The sequence below is a fragment of the Dryobates pubescens genome, chromosome 36, assembly GCF_014839835.1.
Source record: "Dryobates pubescens isolate bDryPub1 chromosome 36, bDryPub1.pri, whole genome shotgun sequence".
NCBI lineage: Eukaryota > Metazoa > Chordata > Aves > Piciformes > Picidae > Dryobates > Dryobates pubescens.
The window spans coordinates 670244-687350 of NC_071647.1; the positions used below are offsets into that span (position 1 = coordinate 670244).

The following is a 17107-nucleotide window of genomic DNA, read 5'->3' on the forward strand; positions in this document are numbered from 1 at the left end:
CTGCTTTTAAAGGCAGTGCTGTGGGGGCCCCACCCCGGGGCGGCCCCGCACCCACCCCCAGCGGCTGCAGGGCAGTGCACGGCACACGGACAGACGGACAGACGGACGTGTGGAGACAGATGGAGGCCCGGAGGGGCTGCTGGCTCTGCCTGCAGCTGTGTTTTGCACACACAGCCCTCGCTCGGGGCACAGCCAGAGCTCACTGCCTGCACGCCCCCGGGAGCCCTCAGCGCTGCCCCCCAGCACCTCAGGAGGGCTACAGATAGGCTGCAGAGGAACTGTCCGAGCCCCCAGCCCTGGAGCTCCTCAAGGTCAGGCTGGACAAGGCTGTGAGCAACCTGCTCAGCCGCAGACGTCCCTGCAGGGGGTTGCCCTGGGGTCCCTCCCAGCCCAAGCCACTCTCTGGCTCCTGAGCTGTGCTTCCTCTCTGTGCTTGCACCCAGGGCTGAGCTTCGCTCCTTTCCTCCAGAGCATTCAGCTCTTTGTGCATCCTTGAGCTCTCAGTGGGCTGGGGGGGGATGAGATTTGGCAGCCCACCCTGGTTAACACCTTGCTGCTGACCATGGCCTGTTCCAGTGCCCCCAGTAACCCCCACCTGCCCCCCAGCCTTCCCCTGCACTATTGACAGTTCCTCCTGCCTGTGTTTGCCTTCCTCTGCTATCTGCAGAGAACATTTGGCTGCCTCCCTCAACAGCACCCATCAGTGACGTGCCACAGCCAGGCTGCCAGCCTGTGCCCACCCTCTGCCCCCCCCCCGGTCACACAGGAGCTGTCGATGCTGCTCAAACACCCCCAGAACTAATGGGCTCTGGATGGGCTCCTCCTGCCCTGCAGCCATCGATCCACGGCTCCAGGCAGCAATGCTCACAAGGAACAAACAAATTGGTCTGCAGTTTCTGCCTTCTAATGGCTCACTCAGGGCCAAATGAGCCAGCAGGGTGCTGGGCACCCCACGGGGCCCCCCCGTGACGCAGGCTTCCATCCTGCTCCCTTCTGGGGCAGAGTGGGTTGAGGGAGGCTGGGAAAGGCTGAGCCTGGAGCATCCCTGGGCCGGGCCTGGAGCTGCAGGACCACGCTGGCAGGGCTGGAGGTCACCAGGGTGCAGCCAGGAAGGGCTGGAGGTCACCAGAGGGCAGCCAGGAAGGGCTGGAGGTCACCAGAGGGCAGCCAGGAAGGGCTGGAGGTCACCAGAGGGCAGCCAGGAAGGGCTGGAGGTGCTCAGTTTGCATAGCTGCAGCACTTTGGCCTTCCGAGAGCAAAGGCTCCCAGGGGGCAGCGAGCGCAGGGCTGCGGCGTGGGGAAGGGGCTGGGGCTGGCTGCAGGGGGGAGCAGAAGACCCTTCCCAGAGAGCTGCCACCAGCAGCTGCCCCAGCAGCTCCTGCAGAGCCCAAGCACAGCCCGAGGGAGGCCCTGCAGAGGGGAGCTGCACTCTGCTCCTCCTGACCCACCCTGGTGCCTTTCAGTCACGCTCCTGCAGCAGGCACTGGGCAGCCCCCCGCGGCCAGAGCTGCTCTGAGCCAGGATGCTTTCACCTGAGGCAGCCTTGTTCTTACTTGTTGGGGGCTGAGGAGACCCTCAGCTCAGCCCAGGGCAGAGAGCCCTGGCTGCAGAGGCTGAAAGGGGCTGACAGGAACACACAGCACCAGAGCCAGGGGAGCACACTGCAGGCCAGCAGTGACTCAGCACCAGCCCCTCAGGGGCTGCTCAGGGAACAGGAGCACCAGGGGAATGCTCCCCAGAACCCCCCCGAGCCGTCCATGTCCCACCAGGGCCCTGAGCTGCTGTCACTGCTCCCCAGGCTGCTGGGCTCCAGAAAGCAACCAAAGGCACCAAGGAAATGCTTTTGGAAACCAGTTTTATTTAAATAAGACTTTGAACACCTTACAGAAAGCATTAGAAGGCAGGCAGCACTCTGCTGCCTCCCAGGGCAGAGGCAGCAGCTGCTGCTGACACCCGGGCCCTGGCCCCACCTGCTGACACTGCTTCCATCAGTCCACAGCTCTCCCTCCTCACAAGTTTAACCCAAGGCCACGCTTCCTTCCCTCCTGCCAGCCTGCTGTCCTGGGGCTCAGAGGGTACCAGTGCCTGCCAGGCCTCACCTGGGCACTGCCAGCCTCGAGGTCGCTCTTCGGTCGCTCACAGCCAGGCTTCCCCACAGCCCTCCGGCAGCAGCAGCCCAGGCTGCCCAGGGCAGAGGCTCCATCTGCTCCCCGGGGGGCAGCGCAGCGGCACCCAGGAGCGGTCTCTGCACTGCAGGCCGAGTCCCTTGGCTTGGCTGGGCACATCTGGGCACCTCTGGCTTCAGGCTGGAGCGTGCCCACGCCCCGAGGGACCTGTGTGAAATGAGGCACAGCCAGACCAGGAAGCATGGGGCTCGTGTCAGTTTATTACATCACTGCATTACACCGGGCCAGAGGCAGCAGAGGCCCCAGGGCTGTTACATTACACAAACCACCTGGTTTTAAAGTCATGACAAGGGACAGGAGGGAATTTCATGGTAAGGAAATCTTCTTGCATAAAGCTCCAGTGGCCCACAGGCACTTAAAAGCCATGGACTTTCAGCTGGTCGTCTTTGGCCAGTCCAATCTGCAAGAAGGAAAGAAAGGAAGAGACTCCTTAGAGCACACTGAGGCCCAGGCCCCTGCAGGCACCCACACAGGTCCTGGCCCCTTCCTACTCCCCTTGGGAGCGTGGGGTGAGGATCAGGCTGCGAGGCCAGAGCCTCACTGGATGAGGGTTGCCTCACGCAGCAATTGGAAGAGCAGAAAGAGCTTCCTGCCCTGGCCTGCTCCTGTACCCCCCCCCAAAACGAGGGCCTGCAGTCACTAAGGTGGAGCCTCATGAGCTCAGCTCGCAGGGAGCAGGCTGCAGCTCTCCTACCTCCACGAGGAACTGGCAGATGTTCTTGCGCTGGTCACCCTGCAACTGAATCACTTCTCCATACTCGGGGTGCTCAATCACAGTACCATTGCAGGCAAATTTCTGTGCAGGAGAGAACGGCCTCCTCAGCACCCCCCAGCGCTGCCCCCCGGCTCCCACGGGCGGGAGCACGGCTCAGCTCGGTGTGCTCCCCGGGCGGGCAGGACCCGCAGCCCAGCTCCCGGCTCTGCCCCCCCCCGGCTCTCACCTTCTTGAAGGCCTTCACCAGTTTCTTTTTATCGTAATCATCCGCGATGCCCTGGACTGTGGTGAGGGTCTTCCTGCCGTTGCGCTGCTGGATCCTTATATGGATGTAGTCCTCAGTGCCGGCAGGGAGCAGGTCATCACCCTTACTTGCATCAGCAAAGGGGTCTGCGGAGAGCGCGCGTCAGGCCCGGCCCGCCGCGCCGCCATTGGCCAGCGCGCCCGCCCGTCACGCACGGGCCCGCCCCCTTCCCCCCCCCAGCCCCGCGGCTGACGCAACAGGCCCCGGGAATAGCAACTGCGCCACGGGGCGGGGCCGCGCCAGGGCGGGGCCCTCAGGCCGCTCCCCCCCGGCCCCGGCCCGGCCCCGCCGCCGCCGCCGCACAAAGGGCCTCACCGAAGGGTTGGAGGTTCTGGATAGCGGACATACGATACGCTTCCCTTCCCTCGGCGGAGGCGGCGGCGGCGGAGCGGTGTCGGAGGCGGCGGCGGGGTGGCGGCGGCGGCGGGAGCGGCTCTCGGCGGAGGGATGCTCTCGCGGCGGCGGCTCCAGACGCTGTCAGGGGGGCGGGACTGGCGCCCGCCGCTTATATACGGCCTCCATGTGACGTCAGCACGCACAGGAAACGAGGGCGGCTATTGGCCGCCGAGCGGGGACGTCACCACGCACGGGCGAGCGCGGCCGCGCCCGGCTGGCGCGAGAGGCAGCGCGCGCATGCTCGCGGGAGGCCCGGGAAGGGGGGGGCCGGTGTCGCGCGGGGCGGCGCCTGCGCAGTGCGGCGGCAGCCGGCGGGGGCTGGGCCGCGTCGTGCCCGCGCCTCGGGGGGCCCCGCGGGGCCGTGCGCGCCGCCGCCTCGCCGCCCCCGGACCCCTCCCGCCAGCCCGCCGCTCTCGCCCGCAGCCTCCGCCCCCTCGGCGGCCCGCTGGGCGCGGCCGTGGGGCCCGGTGCCCCGGGGTGGGATCGACGGCGGGCAGCGAGGGCGCGGGCGGAGGCTCCGCCGGTGGCGGCAGCGCTCCCGAGGCCGCACGGCACCCCCGGGGCAGCGGGGCCGAGGCTCCCGTCCCGCCAGGCCCGCTCTGTGCCCTCCCCATCGCCGCAGCCCTGCTTTGTCCGGCGGAGGGCCCCGGGCGGGCGCGGAGCGGGGACCGGCCGCAGCCAGGTGCCGTTCGTTCGGCCGCATCGCCCCGGGCCCCACCGGCCCCGCCGCGGGCGCTGGGTGGGCAGCTTCTCGCCGAGCCGCAGGCTGAGCAGGCTCAGAGGCAGGCTGGGGGCCGCTGGTGGCTGCGCCTCTGTCCCTGCTCCGGCAGGGCGGCCAGGCAGGAAGCGAGGACAGAGCCACCTGCGGAGAGCAGTGAGGCTGCCCTGCTCCTCTCCCGGGGCTGCTTGGCGGCGAGATGCTCTGGGGATAAAGTCTTCTGGAGGGGAGGGCCTGGGGGCTCTTCGGTGCCAAGGGGAAGTGCTGAAGGCAGCAGCCAGCCGAGGGAAGATTTTCCCTTCAAAGCTGTGAAACAATTTCCCTGGCTTGCTGCAGCTCAGCTCTGACAGACCCTGGCAGGCTTCAGTCATCCCTGGTCCCTCTTGGGGGGCTGCCACTGGCTGTGCTTCAACCCCAGAGGTGTTTAATTCTGCTTCCAGGTCCTCATTCCGGAGCCTGGATCTTGGTGTTCTGTCTGGGCTGCTAAAAAAGACAATTTCTGGCTTTGCTGGTGCCTGCTGTGGAGCTAACCCCCCCCAGGAGCTGGTGAGAGCCTCCCAGCCCAGTGCAGGGTGGGGGCTGCTGGCAGATGAAGATCCCCACAGCCAGCTCAGTGTTACCTGTGCTGAAAGCACACAGCCCCAGGTGTGAGGAGCAGCAAATCTCCTGCACAGTTAATGGGGTCAGGGGCCGTGGGGATCCTGCCCCAGCCTCAGCTGTGCTCTGGGAGCTGGGCAGAGCTGGGCCAGAGCAGGAATGTTGCTGCCAGGGGGATGTGGTCCTGCTGAGTGGCATCTGTGGGGCTGCAGTTCATCAGCTCCCTGCAGCTCTCCCTGTGTAGGTGTCTGGGCCCTGCTTTGGGAGCCAGCTCTGCCATGCTCTCATCTTCACTTGACTGGCACCTGGGGGTGCTGCCATCTGTGGGGCCTGGCAGCCTCTCCACGGGTTGGGGGTGGCTTCATTCTGGGGGGGTTTAGTTCAGATAAAGGCAAGGTGGAAGCAGTCCCTGGGGCTGCTGTGTTGCAGTGCCTCTGGTGTCTGCCACTGCTGTGTCTGTGGCAGGGCAGCTGCCTTCAGCTCTCATCAGAAGGTGAATTTGCTCCATGGCTGTCAGCAGCAAGCAGATGACTTCTCCCTCTCTGCTCTGATCACATTTTGCTTCTCTCCCAGAAGAGAAACCATCTGCAGTGCTGCATGGTGAGAGCTGCAGGCAGCAGAGCAGCAGTCAGAGGCTGGCAGCAGAGCTCTCAGCTGCAGGCATTTCAGAGCCCTGCTGCAGCTCGTCCTGGGCACTCCAGCAGAGACCTTGGCAGCTCCTGTCCTGTGGCTGCTGCTGTGCAGGTTGGGCTCAAGGCTGAGCCACGATGCCCACAATGCCCCAGGGAGGCAATTTCTCAGCCTGGCTGCAGGTTCCCAGTGGCCATAGGATGTATCCCATAGGATGCATCCCAGTTTGCATCCCCCCATTGGGCCCCCAAATGGTGAAACACCAGGAGAGGCAGGTTTGTGTCAGACACCAGAGCTGAGCCCATGGCTGGCCAGGGGCTGGGCACTGTCGGGGACATCGCAGAATGGTTTGCTTGGAAGGGACCTTAAAGATCATCCAGTTCCAAGCCCCCTGCCGTGGGCAAGGACACCTCCCACCGGCCCAGGTCGCTCAAGGCTTCATCCAGCCTGGCCTGAAATCCTCCGGGGAGAGAGCATCCACGACCTGCTAACAGCGAGCAGGATGCAGAGCAGGCGCCTGCAGTCCCAGCTGGCTTCAGCTGGGCGCCGGGGCTGAGCCCCCCGCACCCTCCTCACCTCCCTCCGGGTGCTGGGCCCCGCGCTGCTCCCCGGCGCTGTTCCCGGCCTGCCCACGCGGTGGCGCTGCCGACCGCCCCGGCGGGAGCCTCCCGCGGCCGGCGCTGAGCTGCTGCGGTGCCTGGCGGGGAGCTGCCTCCCGCCGGGCCGGACGGGGCTCTGTGCCCGGGGCCAGGGCAACGTCTGCTGAGCTGGCAGGGCTGGCTGGGGGTCAGCAGGAGGAGCAGAGAGGGCCCCGAGCTGTCTGTGTGCTGTGCCGCCCGCGTTGCTCTTCCTCAACCCCGCTTGGGGCTGGGGGAGCTTCTGGGACCCCTCCTGCGCTTGGCAGGGGCTGCTCAGCACCCTGGCTCCTGCCGGCGCCGGCGACTTCAGGGAGAGATGCTCCACGTGTGCCTGTGTGTGGGGCAGGATGAGTGACCCGGGGGTGGCAGAGCACAGCCCTTTGTGCAGGGGTCCTGTGGCAGCAGTGGAGGAGCTCTCAGGTGCTCTGGGGTGGGTGACCAGCCCTGGCTTACTGCAGGGCTCTCCCTTTTGAGTCCTGCAAGGCTGTGCTCCGGGGTCGGGGGTGCTCTTGGTGCCCCGCTGGTGTGCCTGGGCAGTGTAGCAGAAAGGAAGGAACCATCCCAGTGTTTCCCTTTACTGCTTCTCCCACAGCTCAGAGATGCCCTCTGGGCCAGGAAACATCCTTCCTGCTGCCTGTGTGACTGCAGAGGCTTGGCCTGGCTGAGCTGCATTGTTGCTGTGCACTGTCTGATCCTATTAATCAGCAAGGCAGCACTGACAGCTGTCAGCCCTGGTGATTAACCTGCTCCTGGAAGGAGCTGAGCCTGGCTGTCATGGGGCCAGAGGCAGCCCAGGAAATTCCAGACTTCCCTTCCCTTCCCTTCCCTTCCCTTCCCTTCCCTTCCCTTCCCTTCCCTTCCCTTCCCTTCCCTTCCCTTCCCTTCCCTTCCCTTCCCTTCCCTTCCCTTCCCTTCCCTTCCCTTCCCTTCCCTTCCCTTCCCTTCCCTTCCCTTCCCTTCCCTTCCCTTCCCTTCCCTTCCCTTCCCTTCCCTTCCCTTCCCTTCCCTTCCCTTCCCTTCCCTTCCCTTCCCTTCCCTTCCCTTCCCTTCCCTGTGCCCAGGTTTGCCAGCCCTGAGTGACCTCCCCTCGGCTGCCCACCCGAGGTGGGGGCTGTGGCCTGCAGGATGCTCCCCATGCCTCCTGGCTGCTCCTGGGCTGCAGGCACTGCCTGTGTGGTGTCCCAGACCCTCAGAGGAGTTCAAATGCATCGCCCTGAGCCCTGCAGCGCATCCTGCTGCAGCTCCCTCCCCCGTGCTGCACAGCCTGGGCACAGCCCCACTCCTGCCTCAGCCAGCGGCCCCCAGGCAGCAGTCTGGCTCCTGGTGTGCCCCTGCCCTCTGCAGGAGCCTCTCCACCCTCCCTGGCACTGCCCAGCCCCTGCCTTGCCCGGGCTGGCTGTGCCACCGCCGCTCTCCGCGAGGTGCCAGGAGAGCTCCAGGCACTGGGGCTGAGCCCAGCAGAAGGCAGCAGCCTGCTTCACCCCCGGCTCGGCCTCTGCCTGCCCTGCTGCACAGGCAACAGGGGAGATGCAGATTCCCCAGGCTGGGAATGTGCCCCTGGCAGGGCTTGGGCTCTGGGCTTGAGCCTGGCCCCTGTGTGCTGGAGCAGAGGTGCTGGGGGCTGTCCCGGGGGGGGGCTGTCGAGGGGCTGGGGGCTCCCAGGGCTTTCCTGCATTGAAGGGGTGCTGGACCCTCTGCTGCAGCCCCAGCCAGTTCCCATGGCATTCCCACAGGGCCAGGGTGAGGCCAATCCTGCTGCCCTGGGCATTTCCTCTGGCCGAGGCTGAGCCCCCTGTGCACACATTGCTCACATCAATGTCCTCCCTGGCAAGGCCACCAGGGCCTGGGCAGCCCCAGCCCTCACCTGGGGACTGGACATCAGCCTGGAGCAAACCTGACCCAGGAGAGGCACTGCAGGGGCTGGGGCAGGAGGTGCCCAGCTCCCAGCAGGTTCAGCTCTGCCCAGCCCTGCTCTGCCCACAGGGCTGCAGGAGGTTTGCCCAGCAGCAGAGGCAGACCTGGGGCTGGTCCTGGGCAGTGGGGACTCTGCCAGGGCTTCCCGGGGTCCCCAGCAGCTTCTCAGGTGTGTGGTGCAGAGCAGAGCTGCTGCTCAGGCACGGTGCCCCCCGGGCACACTCCCGAGGCTGCTTCCCTGCTTGGTGGCAGGGAGCAGGGCTGAAGGGTTTGCTGCAGTGGGGGGGCCCAGGGCAGGCAGTGAGGGCAGCTGCAGCACAGGGCCAGGCAGAGCCAGGAGAGGTTTCTGTGCTCACCTCTCCTGCCACAGGACAGCAGCACAGCTCTGCTGGCAGCGGGCACTGCCAGCGCGGGGCTGACTCACAGCCTTGGCATCAGGGAGCAGTGGCCCCTGCAGAGCAGCTCTGCCTGGCAGCCCCAGCACAGGCAGGCTGCACACAGCAGATGTGCTCTGCCCAGCTCCCCCCTGCCCTTCTGCAGCCCCCTGCAGCTCCATCCTGCCCTTCTGCAGCCCCCTGGGTGGGACCAAGGAGCTGCCCTAGGTGCCAAGGGTGAGGGACAAAGGTGCCAGGGTCAGCTCCTGCCAGCTCCCTGTGCTGCAGTGGGGCTGGGCAGTGTGGCACAGCCAGGGACTTGGGGGTCCAGCTGGGCACAGAACTCATCCTGCTGCTTCTGCCCTGCGTGGCCCTGGCTCCGTTCTGCTGGGCAGGGGCAATGTGCAGCCCTGCCCTGCCCTGCAGATCCTCTCTTGCCCCCTGCTTGCCCCTGGCAGCTTTGCTGGAGCCTGGAGAGAGCCAGGGAGAGAATCTGGGCCATGGAGAGCCCCTGGGAAGAGCCTTTGCTGGAGGTCTTCTGTGCCAGGCAGGACCCTGCAGAGCTGGGCTCCTGGCATGTGGGAGCTCACCAGCAGCACTGGCAGCAGCACTGGCAGCAGCACTGGCACCAAGCACTGGTGACGTCCATGGACACAGCCTGGCCAGGTCTGGGCCCTTTGCTGCCCTGCTGGGTGCCTGCCCATGGGCATAGCCTGAATGCAGCAGTAAGACCTCCCCAGGGCCCCAGCCCTGTGCTGCCAGTGCTGCCCTGCACCCTGGGGATGGCACCAGAGCCCCCAGCCATGGCACTGCCAGGACAGCAGGGAGCAGCCTTGCTCTGCAGCCCTCCCCACGTGTCTGGGGGGCTCCAAGGCCCTGACAGGAGTGGCCCCATGCCTGCTGCCCGCTCTGCAGCGCCCTGGGCACCTCTGCCCGTCGTGGGGGTGCCCTCCTGCTCCGCAGCCGGCCTGGGGTGCCAACAGCTCAGGCACCCTGCCCTGCCCGGTGCAGGCAGAGGACCCCCGGCTCGACCCTGCTGCTGCTGGCCCAGGGTGCAGGGACAGAGGATTCTGGGGCAGCAGCAGCGGCGAGCAGAGGGCAGAGCCTGGCAGCCCTGGCACTGCTGGTGCAGCGGAGGGAAGGGGCCGGGCAGCCGCCCCCCCGCGGCTGGCGTTTCCCTGACGAGGCAAAACCCGGGAGGGGGTTGGGCAGCGCCCACGCAGCCGCAGCCCTGCCCCTGCCCTGCCCCCCGGCAGGGCACACTCAGCCCTGCCTGCACAACAGCGCCCGGGGGCCAAACACCGGCAGCCGGCCAGGGCCCCTTTCTGCAGCGCTGGCACGGCCCAGCCCTGGCACGGCCCAGCCCTGGCACGGCCCAGCCCTGGCACGGCAGAGCTTTGCCTCTTGCAACACTCCCGGCCCTGGCACCCGCCCTGCCCCGCTGGGGTGGGAGCTGGCAGCAGGGCCAGCCGTGCCCAGGGCTCCTGCGGCCCCGGCTCCCAAAGCCCGGACCCGAGCAGGGCTGCCCCCAGGGAAGGGGCAGCCCTGTGGGCACAGCTTGGGCTGCAGTGCCCTGGGGTGGCAGAGGTCCTGTGGGGCAGTGTGGCTGCAGAGCCCGGAGCCACAGCTCCTCTTTGCTGCCAGGCCCTGCCATGCCCACTCCTGCTGCCTGGGTGCAGGAGCAGTGCCTGTGGCTCGTCCCAGGGTGCCTCTTGCCTCTGCAGCCAGCCTGTGCCAGCCTGGCAGGGGGCAGGGCAACCTTGGCAGGCTGTGCCTCGGGGGTCCAGCTGGCAAACAGCTCAGCCCCAGCCCCTTCTTGTGCTCAGAGACCTCGGGGAGCCAAGCACCCCAGGCCTCACCCAGCAGCACCCCTGGCCTTCCCCAGGGCACCCTGAGTGCCCCCAGCTCCCCCTCACACCAAACCATCTGCAGGCAGTGATGTGGCCTGGAGCCCCCAGAGCCCAGCCCCTCCCTGCTGGGGGGTTTGCTGCAGCCCCCTGCAGCAGCATTGCTGCTCAGTGCTCAGCCCTGAGCAGCTCAGCCCCCTGGAGCTCCCCTGGCAGCCTCCCTGCAAGGCCTGCCCAGGATGGGGCTCTGCTGCTGCTGCCACGGCCTCAGTCCTGGGCAAAAAGTTCCAGGGACACAGGGAAGGTTCCAGAGGCACAGAGAAGGTTCCAGAAGCACAGGGAAGGTTCCAGGGGCAGAAGAAAGGTCCCAGGGACACAGGGAAGGTCCCAGGGGCAGAGGGAAGGTTCCAGAGGCACAGAGAAGGTTCCAGGGGCAGAGGGAAGGTCCCAGGGACACAGGGAAGGTTCCAGAGGCACAGGGAAGGTTCCAGAAGCACAGGGAAGGTTCCAGGGGCAGAAGAAAGGTCCCAGGGACACAGGGAAGGTTCCAGAGGCACAGGGAAGGTTCCAGAAGCACAGGGAAGGTTCCAGGGGCAGAAGAAAGGTCCCAGGGACACAGGGAAGGTTCCAGAGGCACAGAGAAGGTTCCAGAAGCACAGGGAAGGTTCCAGGGGCAGAGGGAAGGTCCCAGGGACACAGGGAAGGTTCCAGAGGCACAGAGAAGGTTCCAGTGGCACAGAGAAGCCCAGGGTCCAGGTGCTGCACCCCCAAAGCTGCTGCCCCCCCAACCCCACAGCAGGTTCTGGCCAGGCTGGGGCTGGGTTTGGTGAAGCCCTGAGGGGCTGAGGTGCTGCTGGGGACCCTGCCCTGCTCCCCTGGCCCCTTTGGCTCCAGCTCAGGACAGGCTGAGCTCTTTAACCAGGGGCAGGAACGAAGACCCCCCCAGCCTGCCCTGCCCAGGGGCTCTTCCCGAGCCCAGCAGCCTGCTGGCAGCAGACACAACCCAGGGGGTGCCCAGCGGCCCCCAGCGCGCAGCCCTGGGGGGCAGGAGCCCCTCGGGGGCGGTGGGCGAGCTGCAGGCTCAGCAGCCCTGGGTGCCCCTGCCGCGGCTTGTGCCCAGCCCAGGCAGCGATTAGCGAGGTGTGGATGCAGCTCCCGCGTCAGCACCAGCGCCCCGGCGGCCGTGCCAGGCGCCGTGCCAGCCGGGTGTGCCGCCCCGGGGGGCGCCGCCGCTGCGCTGCCTAATAAGGAAGCCTCCTGCTGCCTGCCGCTTGCACAACACCGCGGGCTCGGCGCTCCGCTGCCGCCGCCGCTTCCCGGCAGCTCCCGGGATGGGGCCGGGGGCAGCGTGGCCTCTGCTGGCCCCTGCCCGGCTGCAGCTGCCAGCCCCCAGGACCTGCCCAGCTCCAGACCCCAGGCTGGTTCGTGGGGTCCAGTGCCCTGCCTGCGGAGCGAGGGGCACGGGGAGGGGCGGCAGGCAGGGAGCAGCAGTCTGGCTGTGGGGCAGCCCCGTGCCGTGGCCCCACACTTGGTGTGCCTGGAGCCCCTGTGGGGCAGCACACAAAGGTCTCGCTGCCCGGCTGCTGGTGCCAGCTCTGTGCCATGTGCCATGCCAGGCTGCCTGCTGTGAACCCCGTCCCTGGCTCTGGCCAGTGAGCCCTGGGCCCGTGCTGGGCACAGAGCCTCCCTGCAGCACCACTCACGTTCCTGCCACAGCTTTGTGGGTGCTCAGCATGGGCACCAGGCAGGGCCTGCAGCAGGGCAGCAGTCCTGGCACCCCAGGCCCCCACAGTGCTCTCAGCAGCAGGCCACTGGCACAGGGTGGGCAACATGGCAGCGGCTGGGGGAGGTCTGGCAAGGGCTGGGCAGCGCAGCCGGCTCAGGGAACCAGCTGCCTGCATCTCTGCATGCATGGGGGACAGGGAAAGGCACAGGGGGCAGGAGGAGTGGGGCCCTGCCCTGCTGGGGCCGCAGCTGGGAGGGACAGGAGGTGTCCGGAGGGGCTCTGCGGGTCCAGCCCCGCCTGAGCTGTGCAACGCCGGCTGCTGGCTGTGTGCAGACAGAAGAGCCCGGAGCAGACACAGCCCCCCCGGCCCCAGCGAGCCCCCCGGCTCCCCTCAGCGTCACAGCAGCCCTGCGGCTGGCTCGGGGCCCCAGGCACTCAGCCGGGAGCTGTCCCCAGCCACAGCGAAGCTGAAGGCCTGGCTGGGCACCCACGAGGCTCTGAAAGCCCCCAGCTCCCCACCCCCACGGCTCCGACCCCCGGGCAGCCCCCAGCCGTGCCTCGCCCGGAGCTGCCCCTGGCAGGGAAGGAGGGCAGCAGCCCTGCCCCGAGCCTGCAGGAGCTCCCGGGGCAGCAGGAGCAGGCTCGGAGCTGTCTGCAGCACAAACCCCAGCGGGGCTGCCAGGAGCCCCCCATGCCCCCAGCCGCCTGGCTCCCCGGGCAGGGCTGCGCAGGTGGGAGGCTGTTTCTCAGGAGCTGGCTGATGAGGAAAGTTCTTTCCCAGGCGTGGCAGGGAGGAATGCAAACCCTCTCACGTCCTCTCCCTGTAATTACTGCCAGGCAAGTTTCAGCTTGGAGCGGGGCCGCCCCAGCCCCGGGCGTGGGAGCGAGGGAGGGAGCTGCGTCCTGCCTGTCCCCGCAGCGCTCCGGTCCCCTCCCGCCCCAGCGCCGCGCCCGCTGACTCACGGGGACCGAGCGCGGGGGGAGAGCCCACGGCTGGGGTGCAGGTGTGGGGCCCTGTGTCCTCCGGCTTGGACATCCCATGGGATGGACAAACAGCCACACACTGCCCTCACCCAGGGGTCAGAGCCACAGAGCCTTCCCCACGCTGGAACGGGCAGCAGCCTGGCCCCGGGGGCTCAGCAGAGCCAGGGGAGACGCCTGCCCGGCTCGGTGGGATGGCCCTGGCCACGCAGGGCACAGCCTGACCCTTGCCCCAAGCATCCCTCACCCTGACCCTGCAGAACTGTCCCCAGGACCTTGCCACTGGGCCGGTGACTGTAGCTCTGGCAGCTGTGGCCAGCAGATGTCAAACAGCCTCAGCTTGTGGGGCTGGCAGGAAAGGGCCAATAGAATAGAATAGAATAGAATAGAATAGAGCAGGTTGGAAGAGACCTTCAAGATCATCGTGTCCAACCCATCAACCAATCCAGCCCACCTAAACAACTAAGCCATGGCACCCAGCACCCCATCAAGTCTGCTCCTGAACACCTCCAGTGATGGGGACTCCACCACCGCCCTGGGCAGCACATCCCAAGGGCCAATCTCTCTTGCTGGGAAGAACTTTTTCCTCACCTCCAGCCTGAACCCCCCTGGCACAGCTTGAGACTGTGTCCTCTTGTTCTGGTGCTGCTTGCCTGGGAGAAGAGACCAGCCCCCACCTGGCTACAACCTCCCTTCAGGGAGTTGGAGAGAGCAAGAAGGCCTCCCCTGAGTCTCTTCTTCTGCAGGCTAAGCAACCCCAGCTCCCTCAGCCTCTCCTCACAGGGCTGTGCTCCAAGCCCCTCAACAAATTCGTTGCCTTTCTCTGGACACTTTCCAGCAAGTCAACCTCCTTCCTAAACTGAGGGGCCCAGAACTGGACACAGGACTCAAGGTGCCTGGCACCCCTAGGGGCAGCTGGAGCAGCCAGAGGCCAGGCTGCCTCCAGCAGCTCAGCACCAGGGGCTTGGCATGGGGAGGGCACCCCCAGGGAGGAATCGGTGAGGAAGGAGCCCTGCAGTGCTGCACACAGCAGCCAGGGCTCTGCACACCGCAGTCAGGGCTCTGCACACCGCAGCCAGGGCTCTACACCTCGTGCTGTGCACTGTGGGGCTGGGAGCAGAGCGGCCGAGGGCCACCGGCTGCAGCAGGGCAGAGGCAGCGACCACCGAGACCCTGCGGCAGTGCAGGGGCTGCATGGCACCAGGACTCCTGGCAGCTTCTGGGCACGGGGAGCAGCGAGTGGTGCCACCTGTGGCAGTGAGTCAGCTCTACAGACAGACTCACATGCGTGTGCACACCTTGCACGCCTGCTCACGCTGTCTCCTCCCCTCTCCACCCAGGCTCTGCCTGCAGGACGCAGGCACTGGCTCTGTGCCAGCCCCAGCCGTGTGCTGGCTCTGACTGGGGTCCTGCCCTGCCTGCGCTGCAAAAGGGATCAGGCACTGCCTGGCACTGGGGCTGCTGGGGCACAGTGGGGCAGCACCCAGAGGTGCCTGGTGCCAGTGTGGCACAGGAGGTGTCACCAGTGTGGGGTCTGTGTCCTGCCTCAGCAGGAGGCACTGGCTGTGGGCACAACGTGTGCCTTGTCCCCTTTGGGGGCAACAGCACTGGCAGGGCAGAGAACGGCTGCTGAAACTGGAGCACCCCTGGCACCTCCAGCACCCCTGGCACACCCCAGTGCTCCTCAGCACTCCCCAGCAACTCCCTGCACACCTCTGGGCACCCTGTACCCCCCAGCCCCCACCGCCCTGCTCCCGCCACACTCAGCCACTCGCCCGGGCCCCGCCGCCGCGCTCGGTCCCGCCGCGCCTCCTGTCGCCAGCAGAGGGCGCCCGTGCGCAGCGGTGGCAGCGGCGCGTCCCGAGGCGGCTCCGCGGTGCCAGCCCCAGCGCGGTGCCAGCCCCAGCGCGGTGCCAGCCCCAGCGCCGTGCCAGCCCCAGCGCCGTGCCAGCCCCAGCGCGGTCCCACTCAAGCGCCCGGCGCCAGTGCCGGTCCAGCTCCCCCCTGCATCCTCCACGGCCCCTGGCTCGGTGCGGACGCACCGGCACTACCGATCCTTCCCCGGCTCTACCCGGAGGATGCTCAGCAGGGCAGCACCGGGGGGTGGTTGTCCCGGCCCGGTGGTCTCGGTGACCTGCCCAGCCAAGCTGCAGCCCCCACCTCAACCAGGGACAGGCTCCCAGGCCCACATCCCCGCACCAGGCGGCTGTCAGCTGGGGAAGCTCAAGCAGAAGCGCGGCAGCGCCGGGCTGAGCCCGGTTACCGGGACCAGAAACGGCAACAGAGGCAAAGCGGCCGCGCAAAGCCCCAGCTCCTCGTTACTGTTGCTATCAGGAGGCTCAGCCCAGGGTGTGCCAAGGAAACCTCCTGGCAGCCGGCAGCGCCTGCCCTCCCGGGGCTGATGCTCCAAAACCATTAGAGCTGAGGCGGGGCCGTGGCCCTCGGCCAGGGGGGCCGCAGGGCACGGCGTGCGGCACCCGCCGGGAGCCGGCAGCGTGGAGCTGGCTGCACCTGGCAGGGCTGGAGACGGGGATGGCAAGGTTGGGGGGCTCGGGTCCCCAGGGTGAAGTGAGGGATTGAAGGGGGGCTTCATGGCTGAGGGTCTCTGGTAGTTCCCAACCATTCCAGTCGTGCTGATGACCTCAGAGTGCTGCCTGCCAGCTGGGATTAACAGCAACTACGTCACTGCCCCGTGGGAAGCAGCAGCACAGCCTGGGCACAGGGATTGCTTTGGGGCACCTCCTTGTTGCATGCCTCTCAGGGCTTAGGCAGGCCCTTCCCTTCCCTTCCCTTCCCTTCCCTTCCCTTCCCTTCCCTTCCCTTCCCTTCCCTTCCCTTCCCTTCCCTTCCCTTCCCTTCCCTTCCCTTCCCTTCCCTTCCCTTCCCTTCCCTTCCCTTCCCTTCCCTTCCCTTCCCTTCCCTTCCCTTCCCTTCCCTTCCCTTCCCTTCCCTTCCCTTCCCTTCCCTTCCCTTCCCTTCCCTTCCCTTCCCTTCCCTTCCCTTCCCTTCCCTTCCCCTCCTGAGGCCATTCCCCCACATGCACAAGGTGATCAGACCCTGCTGTGGGATCCTCAATGCCTTCTCACAGGCAACAGCCACTGCAGCCATCAGCCCTCGAGGAGGCACAGGAAGGGAGGTTGGGAGGGGACCACAACACACAACAAACCCTACCTGGGCCACATCACATCCCTCCTCCAAAGAGACCAAAGCAAGAGCCAGGGTCCCACCTGGGGAGAGGGCTTTGCCCTGGGCTGAGCACTAGAGAAGCACAGCCTGGGGGGGCTGTTTCCATCACTTGTGCCCATCTTGCCATGGCACTGGGGCTGTGTGTGTGCAGTGGATCTGCACAGAGGCCAGGAGGAGCCCTGCAGGGCACTAAATGGCAGCAGAGGTGGCCATGGAGGAGTCACAGGCCTGGTGAGGTCCCTGTCACCACCAGCGGCTTTGGCATCTCCACCCTGGGGTCCTTCGTCATGGCTGGACGCAGCCCAGAGCAGGGAGCAAGATGTGGTTCCTGCCCTTCCATGCCCCAGGCTGATGCCAGGGCCTGCCTCACCCCACTGCCAGTGCCATGGGTGTCCCCAGGCTGAGGTTCCCATCTGTGGCCCGGAGCCACTGTAGGTGCAGCAGGTGTGGGCACAGGGTGATGGCAGCTGATGGCAGGGTGATGCCCACAGTCAGCATGGGAAGGTGCCCAAGCTGCTGGCTGCTGTGCCCAGCCAGGGCAGAGGATTGCACAGACAGGGTGTGAGCAGCTCCACAGCACAGCCAGACGGGAGGCAGCTGCTCCCTATCTGGAAGGCAGACACTGAACAAACAACGTGGGAAACTCCAAGGGCTGGAGCTGCTGTGGAGACAGAGCTAAGGCAGCTGCTGGGAGGTGAGAGTTTGGCTCTGCTTGGGCACGACAGGACTCTGTTGTCTCAGGCAGGCAGAGGTTTGTTGTCTGTCTGTCCTCCCTTCACCAACCCAATGGCTCTGGTCGTGCCTCTGCCCACGGCTTGGTCCCACACACCCTGTGGAGCAGTTGTCCCTTGGGCTCTGGGTCAGGGAATCCTCATCCCTGCTTCAGGTCTTTGCC

The 17107-nt window shown here is 66.8% G+C and overlaps 1 protein-coding gene across 1 annotated transcript; it reads right to left on the reverse strand.

Annotated features, from left to right (window-relative positions):
* Positions 1-2365: 2365 nt before the first annotated feature.
* Positions 2366-3679, reverse strand: EIF1 (eukaryotic translation initiation factor 1). The gene is made up of 4 exons (XM_054176787.1): positions 3521-3679; positions 3128-3291; positions 2881-2982; positions 2366-2586 (listed from the first exon to the last, which is right to left on the reverse strand). Exons 1-4 carry the CDS (start codon positions 3549-3551, stop codon positions 2542-2544), a joined length of 342 nt encoding a protein of 113 aa, XP_054032762.1. The 5' UTR covers positions 3552-3679; the 3' UTR covers positions 2366-2541.
* Positions 3680-17107: the final 13428 nt, after the last annotated feature.